Below are 27,374 nucleotides of genomic sequence, written 5' to 3'. Positions count from 1 at the left end.
CAGGTTACCCTGCTCACTCAGGAACTTTGCTTTCAAAGCCTCCCGGATGCACAGCGCTTCCCGCTGGTCTCTTCTAATCGCCCGGCTGTCTGGCTGTGAGTAATCAGCAGCCAGGCTAATTTCCTCAACCTCCCACCCCGCCATAAAGGTCTCCCCCTTGCTCTCACAGAGATTGTGGAGCACACAGCAAGCTGCTATAACAATGGGGATATTGGTTTCGCTGAGATCACAGCGAGTCAGCAAGCTTCTCCATCTCCCCTTGAGACGTCCAAAAGCACACTCCACCACCATTCTGCACTTGCTCAGCCGGTAGTTGAAGAGTTCTTTTTCAGTGTCCAGGGCACCTGTATAGGGCTTCATGAGCCAGGGCATTAGCGGGTAGGCTGGGTCCCCGAGGATCACTATAGGCATCTCCACATCCCCAACAGTTATTTTGTGGTCCGGGAAGTAAATACCTTGCTGCAGCCGTCTAAACAGACCAGAGTTCCTGAAAACACGAGCGTCATGAACCTTGCCCGGCCATCCGACATTGATGTTGGTAAAACGTCCCCTGTGGTCCACCAGTGCTTGCAGCACCATGGAAAAGTAGCCCTTTCTGTTAATGTACTGGCTGGCCTGGTGGTCCGGTGCCAGGATAGGGATGTGAGTTCCATCTATGGCCCCACCGCAGTTTGGGAATCCCATCGCTGCGAAGCCATCTATGATCGCCTCCAAGTTTCCCAGGGTCACTACCTTTGGCAGCAGTACATCAACGATTGCCTTGGCTACTTGCATCACAACAACCCCCACGGTAGATTTGCCCACCCCAAACTGGCTCGCGACTGACCGGTAGCTGTCAGGCGTTGCAAGCTTCCAGAGGGCTATGGCCACTCGCTTCTGGACAGTCAGGGCTGGTCGCATCCGGGTGTCATTGCGCTTCAGGGCAGGGGACAGCAACTCACAAAGTTCAAGGAAAGTTCCCTTCCGCATGCGGAAGTTTCGCAGCCACTGTGATTCATCCCAGACCTGCAGCACTATGCGGTCCCACCACTCAGTGCTTGTTTCCCGTGCCCAGAATCGCCGTTCCACGGCATCAACATGACCCATTGCCACCGTGATGTCCTCGGCGCTGGGTCCCCTGCTTTCTGAGAGGTCTGTGCTACTCTCAGACTTCAGGCCATCACCGCGTTGACGTAGCCTCCTCGCCTGACTTTTCTGCATCTGCCTCAGGGCAACCTGTATGATAAGCTGCGAGGCGTTGAGAGCGGCCACAACTGCAGCGATGGTTGCAGCGGGCTCCATGCTCACAGTGCTGTGGCGTCCGCGCTGTCAATGACTTGAAAAGTGCGCGAAATGATTTCCCGCCGGCGCTTTCAGGGAGGGAGGGAGGGCGGGAGTGATGGACGGATGACGACAGTTACCCAAAAGCACCCTGGCCCCTTTTTTTTTTTTACCCAGAAGGCATTTGCGGCTCCACCCAGAATTCCAATGGGCGGCGGGGACTCCGGGAACTGTGGGATAGCTGCCCTCAGTGCACCGCTTCCAATGTCGACGCTTTCCCCGTTAGTGTGGACTCACAAAGTCGAATTACTGTCCTTAGTGTGGACACACACGTTCGACTTTGCAATATCGATTCCAAATATTCGATTTAAGTAAAATCGAACTACTCTCGTAGTGTAGACAAGGCCATAGACTATCAGGGTTGGAAGGGACCTCAGGAGGTCATCTAGTCCAAACCTCTGCTCAAAGCAGGACCAATTTCCAGACAGATTTTTGCCCCAGATCCCTAAATGGCCCCCTCTGGAATTGAACTCACAACCCTGGGTTTAGCAGACCAATCCTCAAACCACTGAGCTATCCCCCCCCCCCCCCCCCTTTTAATCAATAGGCGGTTATATGACACTAATAAATTCCTAGAACCAAACTAAGATGCTCAGTTTACTTGTAACTGAATGGCTTAAGACATTCATAACCCAGATCTATCTGCAAAGGAGGTTACATTACTCTGATTATACCACGTTTATCACTTTTCCCTTCCAGTTCCCAGAAGTTGAATTTCAGTCTAGCTTGCATGTGTGAAAAGTGTGCAGTCATTTTGATCATTCCTTCTAATAAGCAAGGAATCAGACAACTTCCTAAAGAATTGAAAGCAGTAGTCCTCGATTGATTTCAGTGAGGGCTGTTCCTTTCTTACCACTTAGCACCAGTGGTTTAGGGCTGCTGGTGGTAAATGCTACTTTATTTTTGTGTCTATAGCTGGCAACAGAAAACCTTGACTCCCAGCACCAACGGCTTTAATTGCCTTTATCTTTTTACAAATACACTATTTGAATCTGTGCATAATAAACAGTATGGTATAAACAGACTTAGATCCATTATTCAAGATAAAGATCCAGTTTCATCTCCTGAAAATGTTAACATTTACAGACAGTTCTGCTTATTTTCAATAATTCTCTTTCCCTTTGGTTTTATTGCTTAGGACATTTGCATGCCTCACTTTTAAATCCCAATCCTCCGTTTGTCACATGACACACAATTATTTCTGCAGTGGTAATTATAATGTCAAAAAGACAAAATCATGACTTCAGGTGAAGAATAAGCAGAAGAACCAGAAAACATAATAAAGATTCTGTTTCCACACAATTACTCTAGTAATAAAGAATCAGGAAAAAACAGAAAATAACAGCTGTATGATTTTAAAATAGTTTCTAACTGTAATCTTTTTGTTTTTCATGATCCATCAGCTACTACTGAAGGGTAAATTACCTAAGTTTTTTTTAAATAGCTACAAAAATAAAATGCCAGTGATGTCACAACACTGGAGAAAACATTGCTTTTAATCAAGTCTCACAGTAGAATTCTTGACATTTTTTTTGTAGAAATAAATTTAATCTAATCATTTTGTAATTTGCGATTAAAACTAGTTGGAGAATTATAGATCTTTGGAGCAGATACTGCAAACACATGCATGTTTAATTTTATTCATGTATTAGTCCTATGAAGTCAATGGGACTCCTCACATGAGTAAAGTTAAGTGTGTGTGTGTATTTGCAGCAGGGGACTTAGAGAGACAAAAGAGCTATTAGGTCACCTCGTCCAGCCCCTTTCCAGTGCAGAATTGGTTGTCTTCTGTACATTTACTATTGAATTGTCCAGTCTAATTTTAAATACCGCAGGTAATGGAGTTTCCATCTTATAGCTGAGAGGACAATTCCACAGTTTAATTGTCACTGATTCTTCGGAAGTTTTTTCTGAAATTCAGGCTAATTTTCCTTGTTTTAATGTCATTCATTTTTCTCATAGTAATTTGCCCTTTGGAATCCAGAGTAATTCCTTGTCCCTCCTTATTTGCACCCTTCAGATATTTGTAGACTAATGTTATGTCCTTCTCTTATCGGTCATAAATATTTAACTCTTTATTTGTGTTTGTCCCACCAGACTTGTAATAATCTGTGCAGCTGTTCTTGATTCTTCGAGTGATTGTACCTGTGCATTCCACTCCAAGTGTGTGCGCACCCTGATAACAGTTGCCAGAAATGTTTCCCTCAGTGGTACCAGTCAGGGCGGCTCGAGTTCCCTCTGCTGCCATGCGACTATAGCGCTGGTATAAAACACCCAACAAACTCCATGGCTCTCAGTTCCTCCTTACTGCCTGTGACAGTCGCTGGAACTGCTCCTTGCTTTGGCAAGCTTTCTCAATGGTCTTCTTTTTCTTACATCTGTACATAGTTAGTTGTAGTCAGTTTTAGTAAAGTTCTGGAGCTTCATGTTTTAGTGGAGTTTTTGTCATTCCCTGGTGATTAGGTGTGGTTCAGTTACCAGGCTTTAAGCCCTGCACCTCCTGCAACAAAGCTGTGCCCCTGAGTGACTCACAGCTGCCTGAAGTCCCTCGGAGAAGCTCATGTTGGGAACCATTATCAGATCTGCAGAGACCTTAAGCCTTGCACGAAGAAGGACTGGGAAGCCAGGCTGAAGTTTTGCTCCTGGAGGCAGCACTGAGACCTCCATCTGAGCCAAGTTGGTCAGACTCAGCACTGAGTGCCTCAGTGTCGTAAGGAATGCTCCTCCTACCATACCCTAATCCCAGCACCGATCGCCATCCCCACAAGAAACAGTTGGCCGACGGGACACTCCCTGGCACTGAAAGCAGCCAGGCATGGGTTTCAGAGTAGAGTGCAATCTAAACCAGGGCACTCCTCTGTCTCAGTACCGTTGAGTCCAATACTGGATGAGCCATCTACATCTATGAGACAGCGTAGTACCGACCACACCGGAGGTGTTTGACAATGCCAAAGATCTTCTCTCGCGATCAGTACCTGTATTACTGGCAGTACGAGTCAGTGTTATTGGTGCCGGCGGTCAGGAGGGAACCTATTGGAACCTGTCATCTTTTGGTACCATGCCCTTCAGTACTGTCAAAAGGGAAACTGCTATGCTTGCTGGTCAGCACCAGTGTCTGCCACTGGTGAGAACCACAGCACTGTGGTCACAGGACAGAGAGTCGTCATCTTCTGAGTCAGAAGTTAGTCTTACCTCTCTTGTCCGAAGAGTCATTCCCATTTCTCCCACAGGCATTTGTACTGTTCCATGGACCCGGGCACAGCAGTACCATCGAGTACATAGCCAGGTGGTCACTGAGGACCTATGCCAGTTTGGTGGCCCTTTTGGAACCCGTAGAGGTTTCCCCAGATTTCAGGGCTTATTCCAGGTGCTCCTATTGGGTGGCCTGCTCCTGATTCCAGTACCAAACTACAGGAGCCAGCTCAGTGGGATAGTGCCAAGGCAGAATGAGCGGCCTCCTCCTCCCCTGATGAGGCAATCTCAGGCGGGGATGTCACCTTCTGTGGATGACTATAGGGCTCCCCAAGAGTTGTTGAAGAGGGAGGCCTTAAATCTGGGCATGCAGGTAGAGGTAGTGAAGGAGCTCTCCCATAGCTTAGTTGACATTTTGCTGCTGCAGGCCTATCAAAAGTAGCCCTGCCTCTTAATGACCTCTTAATGTTAAGACCTTGTGGCATAGCCCTGCACCCTTCTCCCCATGTTAAAAAGAGCCCGAGCAAAAATCCATGTCCAGGGTTATGAGTACCTGTACACCCATTTCCCCTCTTCTCCCCGCCGCCCCCTCTGCCGATCCCTGGTGGTATCCGCTGCCAATGAGAAAAAGACAGGATCATCAGGGTGCAACCCCAAAATCAAAGGACTCAAAGAAATTGGACTTGTTCAGTAGGAAAGTTTATTCTACTGGGAGGTTGCAACTCAGAATTGCAAATCAGCAGGTGCTGCTAGGCAGGTATGATTTTAACATGTGGGACTCCATGCAGAACTTCAAGGACTTGCTCCCACGAGAGTCTAGGCAAGATTTCTCGCTGGTGGATGAGGGAAAGTCAGTAGCGAGGGCCTTATTACAAGCTGCTTTGGATGCAGCTGACTTGGCAACCAGGTCCATGGCTTCAGCAATTGTCATGTGCAGGAATTCGTGGCTACAGTCCTCGGGACTCCCGCAGGAGGTCAAGCAAACCCTTCCAGCTTTGCTTTTTTCAGAACAGACCCGATGCAAAGCTGCACAGGTTAAGACTCCAGGGCAACCCTTAAGTCCCTTGTATTGTACACGCCAGCACCGTCAATGAAGCACTACAGGCCTCAACAGCCCATCTGGTACTCTGCCCTGGCTGCCCGTCAGGATCCACAGAGAAAAAGAAGCAGAGGTTTTAGACATAGGCCACTACCCCCTTCTACCTCAATGTCAATGCTTGCCCCATCTAAACATCCAGGGGATTCTAAGCAGGCATTTTGACAAGACTCGAGGATGCCATACCAGTTCCTGCGATGGCAGACTCTGTTTCTCCTTTGTTTCAAACCGCCCTTCCCGCTTCCACCATGCTCAGCACCCAACAGTCCATGATGATATAGGATCATGCACTGAGAAAATGGGAAACACCCTCCAGTTTATTTCTTCTACTCCTTCTCACCCTGCTCCCCATCTCTTTTCACGGCCTCCTCTCATGAAGAACTTCTGCCCCGGAAGATTCAATCTCCTCTTCAAATGGGAGCCGTGGAAGAGGTTCCACAGAATTTAAATGGGAAGGAGTTCTACTGCCATTATTTCCTAATCCCAAAAGCCAAGGGACGTCTCAGATTGATTTTTAGACCTGCATCAGCTCAACAACCATCTCAAGAACATAAAGTTTCACATGGTCACAGTGGCATCCGTTATCCCTTCCCTGGATCCGGGGATTGGTATGCCATCCTTGATTTAAGAGACACCTATTTTTATATATCAATATACCGTGGATACAGAAGGTTCCTCAGATTGGTAGTGAACCACTGGCACTACCAATTCATGGTCCTCCTATTTGGCCTGCCTGCAGCTCCGCGAGTGTTCACAAAATGTATGATGGTAGTCCAGCCATCCTGGAGAAATTAGGAGTGCTAGTCAAGGGCCAATCTAGGGCTCAGGTAGTGTCCAGTATTTGACTAATCCAGTTGACGTTCAAGGCCCTAGCCTTTCTGATAAATGTAGATAAGTCTACACTCACTCCAGCGCAGAGGACAGTTCATTGGAGTGGCGTTCAACTCTACTCAGGCCAGAGCGTACCTCCCATAGGGATATTTCTAGTCAGTCACATCCCTGATAACACCTGAAGTGTCATCCAATCACAAAAGCCTTATGTGGTACAACATGCAAGGCTGCATGTCAGACCCCTCCATGTGGCTGGCCTCAATGTACTTGCCAAACTGCCATCATCTGGACTCTATACATATGATGCCTCCTCAGACTCTCATCTCCCTCAATTGGTGGTTGGATCAGCTCACTGTTTGTATCGGTGTTCCCTTTATACGCACTCAACCGTCTATAACCCTCGTCTCTGACACGCAAGTGCTCTGGGGCCACTCGGAACTTAAGGCCTCTGGTGGAACTTTCACTCCACATCAATGTCAGGGAACTCAAGAGTGTTTCATTTGGCTTGTCAGGCCTTCCTGCCCCACATTGCAGCCAGAAACTTGTTTGTTCTCATGGACAACATTGCAGACAGGTTATATCTCAACAGGCCAGGAGGAGCTCACTCTTCCCTTCTTTGTCAAGAAGCAATTCAGCTATGGAAGTTTTGCATAGCCCACTTGATCATCTTCTTGGAACGCAAAACGAGCTGGCAGATCACCTCAGTAGGTCTTTTTCCAGTCACCCCCAGTGGTCTCTTTGCCTGATTGTGGCAAGGGACATTTTCCGACAGTGGGGGACTCCCCAGATAGATCTATTTGCAACCAGGTACAACAGAAAGTGGTACCAGTTCTGCTCCCTACGAGGTCACAGTCCGGGTTCTATCACTGATACCTTTCTGTTACCATGGACTGAACATCTTTATTATGCTTTCCCCCTATGCCACTCATGCAAAGAGTACTGTTAAAGATCAAGCAGGACCAGGACCAGGTTGTTCTGATAACCCCAGCATGACCCCACCAACATTGGTTCTCCACTCTTCTAGGCCCTTCAGTGGCAACTCCAATCCTGCTTCTGTCACATCCGGGCCTGATCTCCCACGACCATGGTCAGCTGCTCCACCCAAATCTGAGTGCCCTTCACCTAACAGCCTGGAAGCTCTGTGGCTAAATCCCATGGAGCAGGCTTGCTCAGAGCAAGTTCATCAGGTCCTATTAGGTAGTAGAAAGCCCTCTACCAGGGCTACTTACCTCTTAAAGTGGAAGTGGTTCTCCGTCTGGACATTCCAATGTGGTCATCCTTCCAAGATATATTTGATTATCTATAGCACTTAAAACAGCAAGGCTTAGCAATCTCCTCTATCAGTGTTTATCTGGCAGCAATATCAACTTTCCACCTTTGGGTAGATAACCATTCCATTTTTTTAAATGACATGTCTGTCCTATTCCTCAAAGGTCTACAAAGGTTATACCCTTAAGTGAGAGAGACCGTTCCTCCCTGGGACCTAAGCTTATGGAACTACTGTTTGAACCTTTAGCAATGTGTTCCTTACTATACCTCTTCTGGAAAGTGATTTTCTTAGTGGCCACGCTTTGGCCAGAAGGGTCTCGGAGCTCCGTGCCCTCATGTCAGAGCCTCTGTACATAATATTCTTTAAAGATAAGGTGTGTTTATGTCCTCACCCCAGTTTCCTGACGAAAGTTCATACCAATCAGGCAATCTACTTACCTGTCTTCTACCTGAAGCCACCTGCAAATAGGAATGAACAATGCCTTCACTCATTGGACATTAGATGAACCCTAGCTTTCTACATAGAAAGAACTAAACCATTCTGAAAGACCACCCGTTTGTAGCTGTAAGGGTCAGGATAAGGGTCTCCCAATCTCTTCAGACAATTTCATCTTGGATTACTTCATGTATTCGCACTTCTTATGATCAGGCGGGTTTTTGCCATCAGCTAACCTGACTTCACATGCTACAAGCATCCTCAGCAGCATTCCTAACGCAGATCCCTATTCAGGACATTTGTAAAGCAGCAGCCTGGTTGGGCACACATTCTCCTCCCATTACACCATCACTCAACCATCAAGAGATTATGCCACTTTTGGTCCAGCTGTTCTGCAGTCAGTATATCCATGAACTCAGATCCCTCCACCTTTTCAACTGCCAAAGTCACCTAGAATGGAATGCACATATGTAATCATTTGAAGAAGAAAAAACAATTACTAACCTTCCATAATTACTGTTCAAGATGTGTTGCGCAAGTCTATTCCATGAACTGCCCTCCTGCTCCTCCTACATCGGAGTTTTCTAGAAAGAAACTGAGGAGGTGCGGGATTGGCTGTGCACTTTATACCAGTGCTATAGGCGCGTGGCAGCAGAGGGTCCTCGAGCTGCCCCAATGGGTGCCACTGAGGGAAATTTCCAGCAACTGTGCTCAGGGTGCGCACACACCTAGATTGGAATGGACATGTGCAACACATCTCAAAGAACAGTTGTGGAAAGTTAGTAACCAGTTTTTACCCCTGCTGTTTGTCATACTTGGTCAATACCTGTCACCTCAGTGACTGTAACAACGTTTTCTCTGCTTACCACATTGCATCCTCATATCGGTTCCAAATTGCTGCAGGTAAAACTGTTCTTTATCATCTTCTCTCATTTTACCATGCACACATACTCTCATAAATATTTGTGCTGTTTACAATCTTCTTCATCCTTGCCTTCATATTTCTGACCAGCTATAGTCTGACCTACATGTTATTTCTTGTCTCCCCTAATGCCCAGATGTGTAAAGTAGGGCCATGTTGATTTTGTGATTACTAAGCTTGAAGCAGTGGCACTTAAAGGATGACATGCAAATAATTGCTTAATAACAAAAAAGCTAATATTGCTCTGTACATTAAATTTAGGTTTACTCCCAGTGGAATAAATCTAGTAAATTAATGGCTTGTTTACTAGAGAACATAATGTTTATCCCTTTTTCTACTGTTTACTATAGAAATGATTTTTTCTTAAGAGCAAAGAAATATTTCTTGCTCTCTTTTTCACACTAATACAGTGGTTACCAACCTGACGATGGCAGAGGCTCCAGAACTGACCAGTTGATTGCGATTTCTGAGCCACTAAAAGTCTGGCAGCGCAGCGGGGCCAGGCAGGCTGCCTGCCGTGGCCCCATGCCGCTACCAGAAGCAGTTGCCTGCTGGCATGTCTCTGCAGCCCCTGAGAGAGGAGGAGGTGGCTCCATGCACTGCCCTCACCCCCAGCACTGTCCCTGCAGCTCCCATTAACTGGGAACTGGCTAAGGGAGCTGTTGGGGTGGCGCTTGCAGGTGGGGGTAGTGCACGGAGACCCGCTGTCCCCCCTCACCCCGCAGGGGCTGCAGAGACATGCCAGCAGCCAGACGCTTCCAGGAGCAGCCTGTGGTAAGCACCGCCCGGCTGGAGCCTACACCTTGTATCCCCTCCCACACCCCAGCCCAGAGCCCCTCCTGCACCAAACTCCCTCCTAGAGCCCACACCCTTTCCTGCACCCCAATACTCTGCCCCAGCCCGGAGCCCCCTCCTGCACCCAAACTCCCTCCCAGAGCTTGCATCCCTCACTCCTGCACCCCAACCCCCTGCCCCAGGGTCAGCCCCCTCCCACAATCCAAACCCCTCAGCCCCAGCCCAGAGCCTGCACCCCCTCCCGCACCCCAATCCTCTGCCCCAGCCCAGTGAAGGTGGGGGAGAGCAAGCAACAGGGAGGGGGGAATGGAGTGAGCGGGGAAGAGCCTTGGGGAAGGGGTGGGGTAGATCCTGGGTTGATCTTTAAGTGAAAAAGTGATCTTGTACTTAAAAAGGTTGGAGATCACTGCTGTAATACTATCCCTTTAATAAGATGCATTCTTTTTCTTGAAGAATTCACAATCTTGATGCTCCTGATTCAATAAAAATTTAGTATTTGCTAAATGAGAGCTCATTTTACTATTTGCTTTGTGTAAAAATCTGCTGAAGTGTCACAGACAAAGTATTCTGTTGAGACCTTTCTGTGAATATTTGCTGTATTTCCCCTTTCTAGGGACATTTGCATTAAAACAAGATTTTTTTAAAGAATTCATCTACTCTTTCTTATACACCCTCTGAAGTATTCTTTGATTACGCTGCTCTACAGCCAAAATGCGTCTGAAATAAATGTAGTCAAACTTTACTAATTCTGGGTCACTGAGAACGAAAATGATGCTTAAAATGGTTGATTGGCTCTAGTTTTCAAGATATGCTATTGGGTCAGTATATACGACCCTTGACTTGGGAATGGCGGAGGATAAGTGAGTTATAAAGGGAAGGAATCTCAATTTAAACCAGAAATGACTAAAATACATCTTTGACTGGATCTATGAATAAATCTATGACTGGGTTTGGACAGTACTTGCTTTTTAGGCAAAACAATGAATGATGCAATCTGAAGCTGGTATTGCATCATACATGATATGAATTGCATCATGTTATTCCTAGAAGTCATGGATGATGCAATCATAATGAAGCTTACATCACTCTGCTGAACAAATTGCCCTATATCAGCTCTAGAAATCATACAGTGTCGTGCTCTCTTATTTGTCAGTTTGATTTTGCAAAGGGACACATTTCTGTTTAGCCAAAGTGAGCAGAGATGCCTCGTACTTGTGTGAACAGTGCAGATAACTTCTGCTATGTTTGTGGTGAAGTGACTTTTGCATCACAAAAGCGCAGTATAACCACTATGGTTAAGAAAGCCTATCACCTTTATTTTGGCTGCAAAATTGGAGATCAGGGCAACAGGTGGGCCCCACACATATGCTGCAACACTTGTGCAACAAATCTTTGCCAGTGGTTGAACAGGAAAAGGAAATCTGTGCCTTTTGCAGTGCCAATGATTTGGAGAGAGCCAACAGATCATACCAGCAATTGTTACTTCTGCATGGTGCCTCCAGTTGGGAAAGGTGTGTCAAAGAAGAAAAAATTCCATCAGCTATACGCCCAATACCACACGGAGAAAGACTGCCGGTTTCTGATGAATCAGAATCATTCTCACTTGAGTCAGATGAGGAAGAGGATGAAACTTCTGATCCTGAACCATCAATGTCACAGGACTCACATTTTCTCCCATCCTCCTCCTCTGAACCACACCTCATAACACAAGGTGAACTGAATGACCTTGTCAGGGATTTGGAACTACCCAAGAGTAAGGCAGAGCTGTTGGGCTCCAGACTACAGCAGTGGAATCTCCCGGCAGGTGATGTTAGGGTTTCCATGTTCCGTGACCGTCAAAAGGATCTTGTCCCATTCTTCTTCATGGAAGGTGATCTTGTAGCCTGCAACAACATCAATGGTGTGATGGTAGCCCTCAACATCGTTCACGATCCAGATGAGTGGAGACTGTTCATTGATTCATCGAAGACGAGTCTTAAAGCTGGTTTACTGCATAATGGCAATTTTTGCCTCAATTCCAGCTGGTCATGCAGTCCATATGAAGGAAACCTATGACAACATGAAACACCTTTGAGGTGCATAAACTATGTCCAACATCAGTGGAAGCTTTGTGGCGATTTGAAGGTTGTTGCTCTCTTGCTTGGTCTGCAGACTGGATACACAAATTACTGCTGTTTTCTCTGCGAATGCGATAGTCGTGCAAGAGATTCCCACTGCATCAAGAAAGATTGGCCACTCCGGCAGTCATTGGAGCCTGGGAGGAAAAGTGTTCAGCATCCACCACTTGTTGAATCAAGGAAGATTTTGTTACCACCCTTACACATCAAGCTGGGTCTGATGAAGAACTTTGTCAAGGCCATTGACAAAACACAAGCAGTTTTCAAGTACCTCCGTTTAAAATTTCCAAGGTTAAGTGAAGCTAAGATAAAGGAAGGTGTCTTTGTGGTCCTCAGATTCGTGAACTTCTTCGAGATGATGCATTTGACCATGCACTGCGTGGCAAGGAAAAGACGGCATGGAAAGCCTTCCGGTTAGTGGCAATAAATTTTCTCGGAAACAACAAGGCAGACAACTACAGGTTGTTGGTGGAAAACCTCCTCAAGGCATACAAACGCCTCGGTTGCAACATGTCACTAAAGATACATTTTTTGCACACTCATCTAGATTTTTTTCCACCGAACTGCAGAGCAGTGAGCAACGAGCACAGCGAGCGATTTCACCAGGACATTGCAACAATGGAGAAACGCTATCAGGGCAAATGGAGCCCATCAATGCTTGCAGACTATTGCTGGACTGTGACAAGAGATGCTCCATTTAATGAATACAAGAGGCAAGCCAAGAAGCGCCGAGTAGACACTGAATACGACTAAACTATGTACAGAATAGTTTTTTGCCTTTTGTTTCATAATAAATTTTATTTACATAACCCTTTTGCTGATTTTTAAAGTGTTACATAAACAGGACAGGTGAAATATTATCATGTAAAGCAACCATAAACACATGAAAAGACCTAGGTTTACAATTTATGATTAAAACTCTACCATCTACACAATATACATAGACATAAAATGTAAAAACTTTAATATCTTAGAAACAGTAGCCAATCAGTTGTTTTAATTGTCATATTTGAATTCAGCACATGAAAATACATAATAAATAGCACATTTTATCTCTGAAGCAGACGACTTCTCAAAAATTGTAGATAATCTCCATAGCAGTGATTTGACACATCACAAAGAGGTTCATGATTTCAGGGATAAATGGTAGAATCAAATAACTCTTATAGTAAAAATATCTTTTAATTGCAGGAAAAAGAAATACAGAAAAGTTATGAAACAAGCAGAATTATTTCTAAATGTTTTTCATAAGGCATCAACAGCTGTTTAAGATTTAATGAATAATTGGGATATTCTACATTCATCAGGTTGCAACTCAGTTTAATGCCATCTAGATTTTTTGTGCTTCTGTTTGATAGTCTCATTTTACCCTGTATAATCAGAACATTGATTAGAGGCGGTTTTTCCAATTTAGGCATCTAAACTACTTATCCTTGGAAATCTGACTCTAAGATGTTTTATACCATCAGTACTGGTTGATATCCAGGTTTCAGGATTAGACCATCATAGGGAGTAGAGGGAATCCATAATGAGATTCCTGTGTAGACACAGTCCCAAACTGTCTTTTCCAGTATGGAAACCTCTCCTTCTCCTTTCCCAGCGTTTTTTCTAGATTTGCCTTACTTCCCTTACTGATGTCAATTCAGGGAACAGTGGTATAAGAAAAGGCAGAGCAAAAACAGCATTCAGGTGGGGAGAGCCATCAGTGGTGAGGCAGTCAGTTGGTAAGATGTTCTCTGATCACGCAGGTAGGTTGACTCTTCCAAAAGTTCCAAGAATGCATGGGATGGTAAGCTGTTTTCCTTCTGCAGCTGGAGTGAAGTAGATATATCAAGTTGTTAAACTTCCTTTTTACTGGTTGTGGGATTTTTTGGTTTATTTTGTCTTTCTTCGTGAAATTCTGCCTAATGTTAAAGTTCTTTGTATAATATAGTAATGACGACCATATAGATTTTTTAATGGCCCAAATACTTTGTATTTTTGCTAGTTGGTTGGAAAGATAATTGGATTCAGGCCAGGACATGGAACTGAAACCATGTTAGTGGTACTAACGGGTCATCTACTCCTGTCAGTGGATAGAAGGAAGATGTCTATTCTCATCTTCCTAGACCTCTGCAGTCTTTGATGCTGTTTACCAGGAGATACTACTGTCCTGTCTGAGATATCTTGGTCTAGTCAATTGCTCATGTACCAGTATACATGTAAGATGGGCTGTGTAGATAATAATTTAAAATGTGTTGTTCATTTGTATTACAATAACACCATTAGCCTCAGTCAGGGCCCTATTGCACTAAGTGCTATACACGTACACAGAAAGATACAGTCCCCTCCCTCAACTGCTTACAGTCTAATTTAAAACAAGGTGCATAAAATGTTCCAAGCAATAAGGGAAGAGGGGGAAAGAAGACAAGGGTGAACAACAGGATCACATGATTATGTAGGTTGGCTATTGCTTATCTTAGTGGTTCCAGCTGGCTTGGAGATTGTCCCTTCCTGATGAATGATGACCTAACCTCAGTTTTTCCTGGCTTTGTCATTTCTCAGCTGGACTACAGCAATGCCATATGCCTTTGGCATTTAGGAAACTTCAGCTGATACAGAATGCTACAACAGGTCTCCTCAGCAACCCAGGTTACCATGAACGCAGACCTATTCTCCACTCCCTACAATGGCTTCCTGTAGAATTTTTAATCAAGTTCAAGGTCTTGGTCCTTCCTTTCAACGCACTCCATGGCCTGAGCTCAGGATATCTAAAAGACTACCTAATCACCATATTTGGGGTTGTGAAGGATTTTTTCCCCAGGTCGTATTGGCAGGGATCCTAAGGGTATTTTGCCTTCCTCTGAAGCATGAGTCACTTTCTGGTTTAACCTAGAATAAATGGTAGGTCCTATGTAACTTCAAGTCTTTAAATCATTATTTGAGGACTTCAGTAACAGTCTGAGGTTGTGGATCTATTACAGGAGTGGGTGGATAAAGTTCTGTATAGAGATTAGATGATCACAGTGGTCCATTCTGGCTTTAAAGTCTGAGTCTAAACTTCTGGGATAAAGACCATGATTGACATCTTCATTCTTCTGGCACAACAGAACTCTCTACAATAAGAGTAAAGCTAGTCTGTGTGGGGGACAGAATTTTCTCAGAGTCTCATCCAAGACTGTGGAATAAACTCACCCAAAAACTAAGGACCATCGCAAACCTCACTGCCTTGTGCTCAAAGTGCAAGGTGAATTTTTTACCTTGTTTTCTCTAACAGAAATACATAGCAATATGTGTATATTTAAAATTTCTACCAAAACAAGACCCCCCACTGTAATACTGCTCCCTGTGGAGAGAGAATGATGGACCAAACAACATGTGACCGATGTTAGTCGCATTACTTAATGCCCTACTGGAAGGCACTCAGATACTATGATGATGGATGATATAAGAACCTCTGTAGTAGGGGTGGCCAACTGGTGGCTCCGGAGCCACATGCAGCTCTTCAAAAGAAAATATACGGCTCCTGCCAGGAGCCAACTCTGGGGGAAAAAATGGTGGGTGCTCAGCCATCGGCAGCCCTATCAGTACCCCGCCTCTCCCCCAGCGACAGCCAGTGTTGTCCCCACTCATCAGTACCTGCCCCGCCCACTGGCCACGATCAACTGTTTCATGGCGTTGCAGCTCTGGGAAGGAAGGGGAGGAGCAAGGATGTGGCGCCCAGCCCCTCCCACTGCGATCAGCTGTTTTGCAGCATTGAAGCGGCTCAGGGAAGGAGGGGGAAGGATGCGGCACCTAGCCCCCCCCTCCCTCCCTCAGCCCCACTGCCATTGCAACAGATGGGGCTCCATCCATGTGGGGATCTGTGAATGGATTAGTAGGGCTTTGTAAATCTGACGAGAGTTTTCCCGAATTTTGGACATTTCACTGTATTATTCATCATGAGCAACTGGTATCTAAAAATCTCCAATTTGATCACATCATGAAACCAGTCTTGCACATTGTGAATTTCATTCGCTCAAATGCACTCAATCACAGACAATTTCAAAATCTAATCGAAGAACTGGATGAAGACTACTTCCCCTGCCAATTTGACATTTTGCTGCGCAGTTCGATGGCTCTCGAGGTAAAGTTATTTCCTGTTTTTTCGAGCTCCTGGAACCAGTAAAATTGTCTATGGAGGAGAAGCAACGAATGCACCCTGAACTTACAGATCCTGGGTGGGTTCTAGACTTGGCATTTCTTGCAGACATGCTGCTGCATTTGGATAAACTAAACGTGGACTTACAAGGACAATTCCAGTTGCTGTCTGATCTAGTGCAAAGTATAGTAGCATTCATGAACAAACTGCAGTTGTTTCACAGACAAATGCTTGAGGGAGAGCTGACACGCTTTCCCTCAATGTCACAACTTCCAGACAGATCAAAAAAAGATGCAGCAGAACCCCTAAAACAGAGCACAACTAGATATGGGAACATGATAAAAAAAATCTTCGACAGTTTTGAGGAAAGATTCCAAGATTTGCAGCAGAAAAGACCTCAAATCAGCACTAAAAGGGTCAATCAGAAATCTGAAGCCGATTGTCTGAAGCCCCCTTTAGTTACTGATGAAGCGACATCCCAGATGGAAATAATTGAACTTTTGGAAGATGACAGATTGAAATCGGTTCAGAAGACTGAGGGGACCCTTACTTTCTGGAAATCTGTACCAAAAAATAAATACCCCATCATCAGAGGTACGGCCCTAAAATTAATCTCTATGTTTGCCTCGACCTATCTTTATGAGTCTGTTTTCTCAACACTCAAACATGTGAAATCCAAGCACTGATCCGTTTTGACAGACAGCCACTTAAGAGAACTGCTGCGTGTGAGCACAACTGAACACAAACCAAACTACTTCAAAGGAATTGTTAAAAGCAAAGATTGCCAGAAGTCCCACTAAGTAAAACGTTAAGACAAGTTGTTGTTATTGTTAACTATACATTATAAATGCATAATAAATATACAGTATCAACTTATATGAGTGTGTGTGTGTGTTACGCACACACACATATATACTAATATGATCATTACATAATATTGTGGCTCTTTGGTAAATTCTGGCTCCTTCTCAGGCTCCAGTTGGCCATCCCTGCTCTGTAGAATAGAAGATAATTTTCACATAGATACATCCTTCTGGGAGAAGACTGGCTAAAAGTGTTTTTTCCTGCCTTGCAGGAGTGTGTACAGAACTGGCCATAATTCTACGGGTTTTACATGAGGCTGGCATATAACAGAGCAGAGACAGAAAGCAAAGTCAAAAATAACAATGGAAAACAAAAATATTTCAAAATCAGCAGCAAAGTTCAGGAGAGTATATAGCAAGTGAGAATTGTACATGGGGAGGGAAAATTAGATGAATGAAATGTGTATGAGAAAAAAGAGGGTTCCAATATCCCAACAAAGAAAGGAAGCACAAACAGCCCAGTCAGTCTTGAGACCTGGCAAGGCCCATCAGAAAAATGGCTTCTATAGGTTTAAAAAAAAATCTGCAAATGAAAGACTGTATGGAAGTTTGGGAAATGAGGCAGATTGTTTACACAAACTTAGGAAACACTTGGGCCTCCAATGTTGAGGCCTTTTCCAGCACCAAAAGTGATGGTTTCACGTACACTATATCAGGAACTGCTGAAGATCTACCTAGACAGCTAGAAGATACTGGAAAGAAACAGAATTGTAGACATGTCATAAAAGTAGATATGAGAGAAATGATACAACCAAGTTCCAGCTCATATTAGAAAGTTAGTATGGGGGTGGAGGGGGAGGGGAAGGGGTTAGTAAGTCTGCAAATGACACAGAACTTGCTGACTTTAAACTTTTGTTTTTCAACCCATCCATGCAGGAAACTTTATGATTCAGAAAAGAATCAGCAATACCACTCCTGCACTAGGTAGTATTACTCTAAACCTTCTAAGGATTTGATATAAAATTTGTTTTTTTGGAACACTTATTCCATTGCAAACACCTATACTTAAAAATCCTTTTATTTCAGCAAGACTCTGTATTCATAGTCCAAAATTACCATCTATATTTTTATAACTTTGAGGAAAAAATATTTTTAGCTGAACTGTGAACATGCCCTAATTTTGTTAAGGTAATAATTTCATGCATAAACATCTTCCTCTGCAGATAGTGCTTACACACCACACACTGGGATGGGAATTTTTATATGTTACTATTGCACTAGGCTTTTTAAGTATAGGTATTTGCAATGGAATAAGTGTTCCAAAAAAACCATCTTTTATATCAAATCTGTAGAAGGTTTAGAGTAATACTACCTAGTGCAGGAGTGGTATTGCTGATTCTTTTCTGAATCATAAAGTTTCCTGCATGGATGGGTTGAAAAACAAAAGTTTAAAGTCAGCAAGTTCTGTGTCATTTGCAGACTTACTAACCCCTTCCCCTCCCCCCCCCACCCCCATACTAACTTTCTAATATGAGCTGGAACTTGGTTGTATCATTTCTCTCATATCTACTTTTATGACATGTCTATAATTCTGTTTCTTTCCAGTATCTTCTAGCTGTCTAGGTAGATCTTCAGCAGTTCCTGATATAGTATACGTGAAACCATCACTTTTGGTGCTGGAAAAGGCCTCAACATTGGAGACACAATTGAAGAATTGCCTCTCCCCTTGTGAGTTACAGAACTAGCTGCTCCAAGAAGCGGTCATTTATGGTGTCTAGAAATTTTATCTCTGCATCATGTTCTGAGGTGACTTTTACCCAGTCAATATGAGAATAGTTGAAATCGCCCATTATTGTTATGTTTTCTGCCTTTGAAGCCTCTCTAATCTTCCTGAGCATTTCACAGTCACTGTCACCATTCTGGTCACCACCATTAATAGTACATTTGTACTGCTACACTTATTACTCAAGCATAGAATTTCTATCCATAGCGATTCTATGGTACAGTTTGATTCATTTAAGATTTTCACCGTATTTGACTTGTAGTGCCATTCCCCCACCAGTGCAAATCACTCTGTCATTCCTGTATATTTTTTGTACAGGTATTGCATTGTCCCATTGATTATCCTCATTCCACCAAGTTTCCATGATGCCTACTGTATCAATGTCCTCACTTAATGCCAGGCACTCTAGTTCACCCATCTTAGTATTTAGACTTCAGTGACATATGTCCTAAATTTAGGGATGGGGGGGAGGAAGTAAGTAGAAAAATGATTTAGCAGATAATTAGTGACCATAACGTTTTAGCAGATCCTAAGGAAATCCTCCTTGCCATGTAACATCAGCACATTTCTCCTTAACAGGATTCTGGTAGAGACAGTGGCTAAAACAATATTCACAAGGAAGATTGCAAATATCATATTGAAACAAACAGTAAAATGATACTAAAAATGGCCTTCAGGGGAGAAAATGAAAACTGCTAATGTAAAAAAAAAAAAAAAAAAAAGTAGATCACATAATTTTAAGATTTTTCTGCAAATTCTGATAGCTTTTGCCTCCCTAGCATTGAGCATACCTTAGTCTGCCAGTAATCACACTGAAATCCATAGATGATTGCAGAGTAAAGGTACTACTTAACCTGAGTAAGGGCAATAATATTTATCTCTAAGCTTTTTTCATTAGAATGAAATTTTTATCTACAAAGCTAACCAGAGCCATTTAATGCTAGCATCATTAAGCACAAGCTGTCTTTTTCTTTATAAAAAATAATTTATTTAAAAATCGCATGAAACTATAAAAGTCACAATTTTCAGTCAATGGAAAAAAAATTCTAGTGATACACATACTGTACATATTGACACATGCATTTAGCAGTCTCAACATGAAAAAATATAATATGGGGACAAGTTGCTGTGAGATTCTTAGTTATATGATTACATTTGTAACTAACATTGCGTTAATGTAGCTATCTGCATTGAAATCTAACTGGCTGAGAGAACAGATCTGTTATGTTTCAGCAAATGAAGTGGTGAGTTGCTTTTTTTTAAAGCTTTCATCAATGAGCAGTGATAAATTCATACATAAATTCACAATCTGTATGGCAAGTGTTCTATTTATTATGATGCTTTTAATTTTATTCTTAACTCTATCTTCACTTGACTGCAGGTGCCTTAGGTATCTTTGTTCCAGTTTTCTCATTCACCATGTCCTAGTTGTGGTGCCCATGTCATTACACATCTAGTCATGTAAATTCCTCGAGAGTCCTCAGACTTGTCCTTGTATTACTGTGTAACTAATCTCCAGTTTTCATGTCTAAATATAGGTGTTGACCAGAACCGTGTACTTTGATGTACCATACAATGTATTAACTGAATTACACAGCATTTTGAGCCAAAGGAGGCTTCCTCCATTTCTAAAACATTATTCTTGGCTATACTACTATAACGTTTGGCAGCCATAGCTGCCTATTTTAAGGATGAGAGACAGCTGCAGGTACTGGCAGTCCACAGAATGCATAATTATTAAGAGTAACTGAAGCATATGATAGTATAATTCAACAGAAAAAAACATCTGGCACGTACTATATTTGTCATATGAGAGTTTTGCAGTAGGTACTTGCTGCAGCTGGCAGATTCATCATCCATCTGCCAAAATACTAAACAGCTCACCTTTTGTTTTCTACTTACTTTGCAAAGACAATATTGAATAGAAACTAATTTGATCAACTTTTTTAAAGCCTTTGTCTTTGTTTTTTTTATTAATTCTAATTTTTTTAATAAGCAGAATGGATCATCTCTTTAGCCCAGTACCTTTATTGTTCCTTGTCATTTATAAGGCTAAATCCTTTCCTTTAAAGATGTGTTAGTATGACAATCAGGGTCCAGAAACCCTACGAGGACCTCAGAAGGTTTAGGCCCAAAAATTAGCATTAGTGTTCTATGTGCTTCATTAGTGTACTATGGAAATATATCGAGTAGTGTCTTTTATGAAAGCTTGTAATGCTCAGAACTTCATGGTTATTATGATACAGACTATGGTTATGAATTTATGTATTTGTGTATATGGAGAATTGTGCTAATCAATTTCCATTTCACCTCACAACAGGGCTGTGAGCAATGAGACAGGGAAAGGCGCCTCACAAGCCAGGTGTTTACACAAAACTAGACTCAAGTAACAATCTGCCGTGCAACCCAGGAAAACACAGTGGTGGACCATTAAAGTTAATGGAAAGATACTGAGGTATTCTGGCTATCAATTAGGGGGAATTTTCCCGACTCTGAATAACCATGAGTCACTATGCCAGGAGAGGGTTTAAAAAAGGGGCAGGAGCAGCCATTTATAAAAGGAGGCTTGAAACTGAAGTTTTCATCTAGAAACTGAGGTACAGCCTCTTGACAAGAAGCTGTCTGTGAAATGTTGGATCCCTCCTATAGCTAGTGAGTAACTGGGAAACTGTTCAAAGGCAATAGAATCCCGTTTCTAATACAAGCTATCTAATATGGAAGTGTAAAGCCTGAGATGACATCTTTGTTTGTTTTCTGTGTAACTTGGAGGTGTTTGCTTTCCCTTGATGCACCCTTACTATTTCATCTTTGAATCTGCAGTTTTTCTATTAAATAAACTTTTTGTTTATTTTTACCCAAGCAGGCATCTAGTGCACAAACTGTGGAATGTATGTGCCAAAGTGAACTGATAACGGGGGGGGGGGGGGGAGCTGGTTTCATCCCTTTGGGGGTGATGAACCAGAGGGGAATAGTCTGAATGTCTGGTAGTTCAGAACTTGGGAAGACTTGGGACTGTTGGAGTGACCTTACAAGGAGTAACTAGGCTGTTGGAAATCAGGGTGAGACCTGGTGTCAGAGATCTGAGCCATAACAGCATACCATTAAGGCATCCCAGTGTTACAGGATAGCCAGTGACAAAACCCCTTACTGGGCTGGGTGATCCCCAAAATATCACCGTGACAGTCATTACAGGAATTGCACCCTAATATCAGTGAACTGAAGTTCACACTGCAGACACTTGCTAAGCAGACCCTAAAAGATTCAAGAGTAGTTTGGTGTGACGTTCCAACTAAAAATATTTTCTTGGTGTAACACTGTACATCAGGGGTAGGCAACCTATGGCACACGTGCAAAAGGCGGCACACGAGCTGATTTTCAGTAGCACTCACACTGCCCGGGTCCTCGACACTGGTCCAGGGGGCTCTGCATTTTAATTTAATTTTAAATGAAGCTTCTTAAATATTTTAAAACGCTTATTTACTTTACATACAACAATAGTGGTTATATATTATAGACTTACAGAAAGAGACCTTCTAAAAACGTTAAACTGTATTACTGGCACGCGAAACCTTTAAATTAGAGTGAATAAATGAAGACTCGGCACACCACTTCTGAAAGGTTGCTGACCCCTGCTGTACATGATCACATCCACTCTGATAAAGTCTGTGCTGTTCAATGTGCCAGTTCCACACTTCATTGCACAAGTGTAGAAGGAATAGATTATTTTTCAATGACTTGTTTAGTATTTTGAATTCAGAATTATTCTTTGGACCGTAAAATGATATTTAAAAAGGTAGTGTTTGACGATTTAAAATTAACAATTTCCTTATTTTCAAAAAAAAAAATTTATCAGTATGTGCGTAGTTTAATATTAGCTATATTTAAATACAGACCTAGCTCATACAGTTAGTGATAGTTCATGCATAAGTAACTTCCATCAGATACCCCCTCAATGATGATGTACATCCCCAGCTTCTGCGTCCAACCATTTTCTGACTTCTCTCCTCCTCGGGTCATTTCTGTGAAGGACTGTAAAAATGGTTCTGTAGGAATAATTTTAAGGCTCTGCTATAGACCAGAGGGCCAGATTCAGGTATGCATAGTGATCTCTCTCATATTAGAGTGATAAATACTACTGAGTATTGTCATAATCAGGGGACTTTATCTTCCTGGCTATAGATTATATATTCTAATGCTGCTAATACTAGTAGAGCCCACTTATTCCTGGATGTGAAAGATGACAGTTTTTTTCATCAAATCATCACTGAACCAACAAGAGATGATGGCCATTTTAGTCTTGGTCTTGGTAAGTAGTGAGGACATCAAAGAAGAGCTGGTTGTAGGAAATAACCTTGGATCGAGTGATCATGAGTTGATTATCCTGCTATTTCACTGAAATCATGTAATCAAAACCAGATAATCAACTGAGTTTTGATTTCAAAAGGGCAGACTTTGGGAAATTAAGGGAATTGCTGCAGTTAACGAAGTTAGATGAATTAAAGAGCTCAAGGATTCAAATCCCAAGCAAAGGGAAAAAAACCTTGTAGGGAAAGGCTCCAGACCCACATGGATGAACAGCTACCTCAAAAAGCTTATTTAGGAGTAAGCAAAGAAAGCTACATTATGGAGGTTAGAAAATGTAAGAATGAAATAGACTTACTAAAAGTCAAGCTGAATCAGCTGTTGCCAAGGAAATTAAAATAAATAAGAAGAGATGTTTTACAGTGTTGTAGTCATGTTGGTCCCAGATTATTAGAGAAACAAGGTGGCTGAAGTAACAGCTTTTATTGGACCAACTTCTGTTGGTGAAAGAGACAAGTTTTTGAGCTACATACTTTGGGCCGCTATGCAGTGTGGATGGGAAGGAAATTAAAGATAATCTAGGTATGGCCCAAAAACTAAATGAATACTTTGTCTCAGTTTTAAGTAACAATTGTGATATGGAATGTGTGTATGAAAACAGTATGGCTGATGGAAATCAGTGTCTAGAAATTGAAATTCATACAGATAAATGTTAAAGGGGATGTACTACAACATGGATTTACCAAAGGTAGACCATGCTGGGCTAACCTGATTTCCTCTTTTGAGAAAACAACAGATTTTTAAGAAAGGGGAAGTGCAGTAGATTTAATATATGTGAACTTCAGTAAAGCATTTGACATGAAATCATTAGTTAAATTAGAGAAAATGTGGATCAGTACGAGCATTCTAGGGTAGATAAGGAATTGGCTAAATGGGAGAAGTCTACCGACTGTGCTGAAAGATGTATTATTAGACTAGAGGGAGGTTACTACTAGTGGAGTTTCTCAAAGATTGGTCTTGGGACCAAATTTGTTCAATATTTTTATTAATGACCTTGGCACAAAAAGTAGGAAGTGTGCTAATGAAATTTGCTGCTGACATAAAGTTGGGAGGCATCATCAATACAGAGGAGGATTGGAATATTGTACAGGAAAGATATGGAAGACTGAAGTGACAAAAATGGGATGAAATTCAGTAGAACAAAGTGCAAGGTCATGCTCTTAAGGTCTAATAATAAGAATTTCTGCTACAAGCTGGGAGCTTGTGATGGAGGAAGAGAGAGACCTGAGTGTGTGGATCGATCACAGGAAGGCCATGAGCCACCAATGTGATGTGGCTGTGGGGGGAAAAGGGCAAATGTGATCCTAAGATGTATTAGGTGGGGCATTTCCAATAGTGATAGTGATGTATTAATGCCGTTGTATAAGACACTGGTAAGATCTCATTTGGAACACTGTGTACAATTGTAGTCACCCTTGTTCAAGAAAGATGAATTTAAACTAGAACAGCTGCAGAGAAAAGCTATTAGGCTCTTCATTCCCCTGATCATCCTGTCTTATGGGAGGACACTGGAAGAGCTTGGATTGTTTAGTCTAGCAAAAAGAAGGCTGAGGGGAGATATGATTATTCTCTGTAAACACATTGGGGTGAGAGGTATGTACCAGGTAAGGTGAAGAACTATTTAAGCTAAAGGACAATGCTGGCACAAGAACAAATGGATATAAACTGGCCATGAACAAATTTAGGCTGGAAATTAGAAGAAAGTTTGTAACCATCAGAAAGGTGAGATTCTGGAACAGACTCCCTATAGAAGTTGTGGGGAACTGTAAGAGGGAGCTGTACAAATTTATGAAGACAGTTGCGTGACAGGGCTGTTTGTGATGGTAGGGGCCAGAGCTCAACAGTGCTGGGGCTCGCTTCCAATTTATGTCTTATGTTCCTGAAGCTCATGCTTCAGGGTTTCAGCTGCTCACCATCAGGGGTCAGGAAGGGATCTCCCTCTCCCACCGATGTATTCTGGGAAGGGTTTTTTATATCTTTCCTCTGAAGCCTCAGAGATTTCCCTGGCTGGAGACAGGACATTGGGCAGAGGGGGCTAGGGCTCTGAGATGCACCAAGCATTCTCTCTTTCAGGGGCTTGGCTGGCTGGTTCTTACTCATATGCCCAGGATCTAACTGATGACCACATGTGGGATTAGGACGGAATTTTCCCTCAGGTCAGATGGGCAGTGATATTGGCAGGGAGGGAGGTTGGCCTTCCTCTGCAGCACGTGGGTGTGGGTCACTTGCCAGGATTATGGGTATATTTCACTTAATTCCCTGCCATTAACCTCGAGCATTGGTGCACCTCAGTCCCTCCTATTCTCTGCCTGTGGCTCATAATATTCTAATCTTCTGTGGGTCTCATTTACTTTGATTTCATCTTTTTAGTGTTCTGGTGCTGGGTGGTGTTGGTGGCCTGTGATATACAGATGGTCAGAGTAGATTATCTAGTGGTCCCTTCTGGCCTTAAACTCTGATTCTTAGACAGTCTTTCTGAGATCATTAAAGGCTAGTTATAATACAATAGAATGTGGTTTTTAGAAGCACTTTTCATCCTGAACAAGCTATTCCAAAATGCTCTGAAGTTTAATTTATAAACTAACTACTAATTACAGACTGGGGGAGAGGTTGTTTTCCAGCTGATTAGTTTCTGTTCAAAAGTTATGTTTCTGCCTCTTTTCTCCATTTGACTGAATGGCTGTTGTCCTTTTCCTGTATCCTTTTTCACCTTACAATTTACATAATTCCTTCTACTCTTAAGTAATGTCTTACCGAAACACTTGTAATTATATCATGCTACCGTACTTTTCTCTCTAAAAATTGTATTGCCATATCTCTGCCTACAGTTTTAAAGATTAAAATGAGCAATTATATTTTATGTTCTTCAGACTGTGCATCAGGTACTTCCCTGAATTGGTCAATATGCTTGTTTTTTAGGTTAATCATATGATATTAATTTAGTTGACTTATCAGTTTATTAACATGTAAGCAGGGAACACTGCAAATAAAATTTGCATGTGTACTGAGTGTGCTTAATGCTATATTTGTATAATGTAGTATTTATGTTGAAGACAAAGGCTATTGGTCTCAACAAAAAATACACCGTGTCTTTGCCATCACCCTTTTTAATATATCACTGAGAAGCTAGAGTTGGGATATTTTCTGACTGGGTGTGTTGTGAGCAACAGTCTAATTAAAAATGGACTAAACCAGGAAAACTTCCTCAAGAAATGATCTATTAAATGTTAGTTATTTGGATAACAGATGCATTACTGTACATTGATCAGCTTCTTTGGTCTGATTGATAGAAGTGAGCTGAGTCGACAGAAACTTCATACACAAGAGCTGATTTCTCAGCTGGAAATGGCAAATGAAAAGATAGCCGAGGTAAGATAATGACCCTCATGGGAACTACTTTGATACAACTACATGCACATATTGTAGAATCTTACTGAACCTTATCCAGATGAGTTACGTAGTTAGTTTATAAGTGCCTCTGAAGATTTTAGAATCCCTCTTAACTTTGCTCCCGAATCATGAAACATGAGAAAGGAGAGATCCTCTTTCATGGTTACTAATATTTAAATTGTGTGGTGATTCAGAAAATGTTATTTAAAGATCATTTAATCTTATTCATGTATGCCTTTTAAAGGTGGGCCCATTACATTCATTATGCAGTAGCATAGTAAAAAAAGGCAGTGTTCTTAGCATACTATATGAGTGGTTGAGTTTACAGAATATCTGTAGGAATGAATAAACGAATGCACCTTCCATTATACTTTAAAAGTAAAGGAAGGTTTGTTTGAAAAGTGTGCCTTATTAAATAATTAATTGACATTTTGAACACAGATATGCCTTTGTCACACTTGTACTATATCTGGGATAGCACTCTCTAAAACAGTGCTGGGCAACCTGCGGCCCATCAGCGTAATCCACTGGCAGGCCGCGAGACAGTTTGTTTACATTGACCGTCCGCAGGCATGGCCGCCCGCAGCTCCCAGTGTCCACAGTTCGCCGTTCCCAGCGAATGGGAGCTGCGGAAAGAGGCGGCCAGCACGTCCCTGCAACCTGCGCCGCTGTAGCATTTCTGGTGAAGACACCCTAAGCTGACAGGACAGAGCTTTCCCATCCGCTTAATAACACCTGCCTCCATGAGAGGCAGTAGCTGTGTCCGCGGGAGAGCTTGTCCCACTGACATAGCACTGTCTACACCAGTGTTTAGGTTGGTATAACTTACATTACTATGGAGTGGGGATTATTCATAGCCCTGAGCAACATAAGTTACACCTAAGTAATTTGTAGTGTAGACATACCCTGAGAGTATCTACTTACCCCCAAAGTCTTCA

General features: G+C 42.6%; 1 protein-coding gene across 8 annotated transcripts in view; it reads left to right on the top strand.

Moving 5' to 3' along the window:
• Positions 1-27,374, top strand: part of SCLT1 (sodium channel and clathrin linker 1) — a 128,471-nt gene that overhangs the window by 83,865 nt on the left and 17,232 nt on the right. For 4 of the 8 annotated variants that reach the window (XR_004645945.1, XR_004645944.1, XM_034772425.1 and 1 more), the window contains exon 20: positions 26,337-26,415. The exons of 1 other annotated variant lie outside the window; for it this stretch is intronic. Coding sequence is in view for 4 of the 7 variants with exons in the window: in XM_034772425.1 (XP_034628316.1) it covers positions 26,337-26,415 (79 nt within the window). In the remaining 3 variants the exon portion in view is untranslated. Of the gene's footprint in view, positions 1-13,578; positions 14,021-14,522; positions 15,673-21,004; positions 21,140-26,336; positions 26,416-27,374 lie in introns of those variants that run through there. 3 more of the 8 variants (XR_004645946.1, XM_034772430.1, XM_034772429.1) reach the window with 3 other exon arrangements.

Source organism: Trachemys scripta, chromosome 5 (assembly GCF_013100865.1).
Source record: "Trachemys scripta elegans isolate TJP31775 chromosome 5, CAS_Tse_1.0, whole genome shotgun sequence".
Classification (NCBI taxonomy): domain Eukaryota; kingdom Metazoa; phylum Chordata; order Testudines; family Emydidae; genus Trachemys; species Trachemys scripta.
Note: the sequence above shows the minus strand (reverse complement) of the source record. Positions and strands in the feature narration are given on the sequence as shown.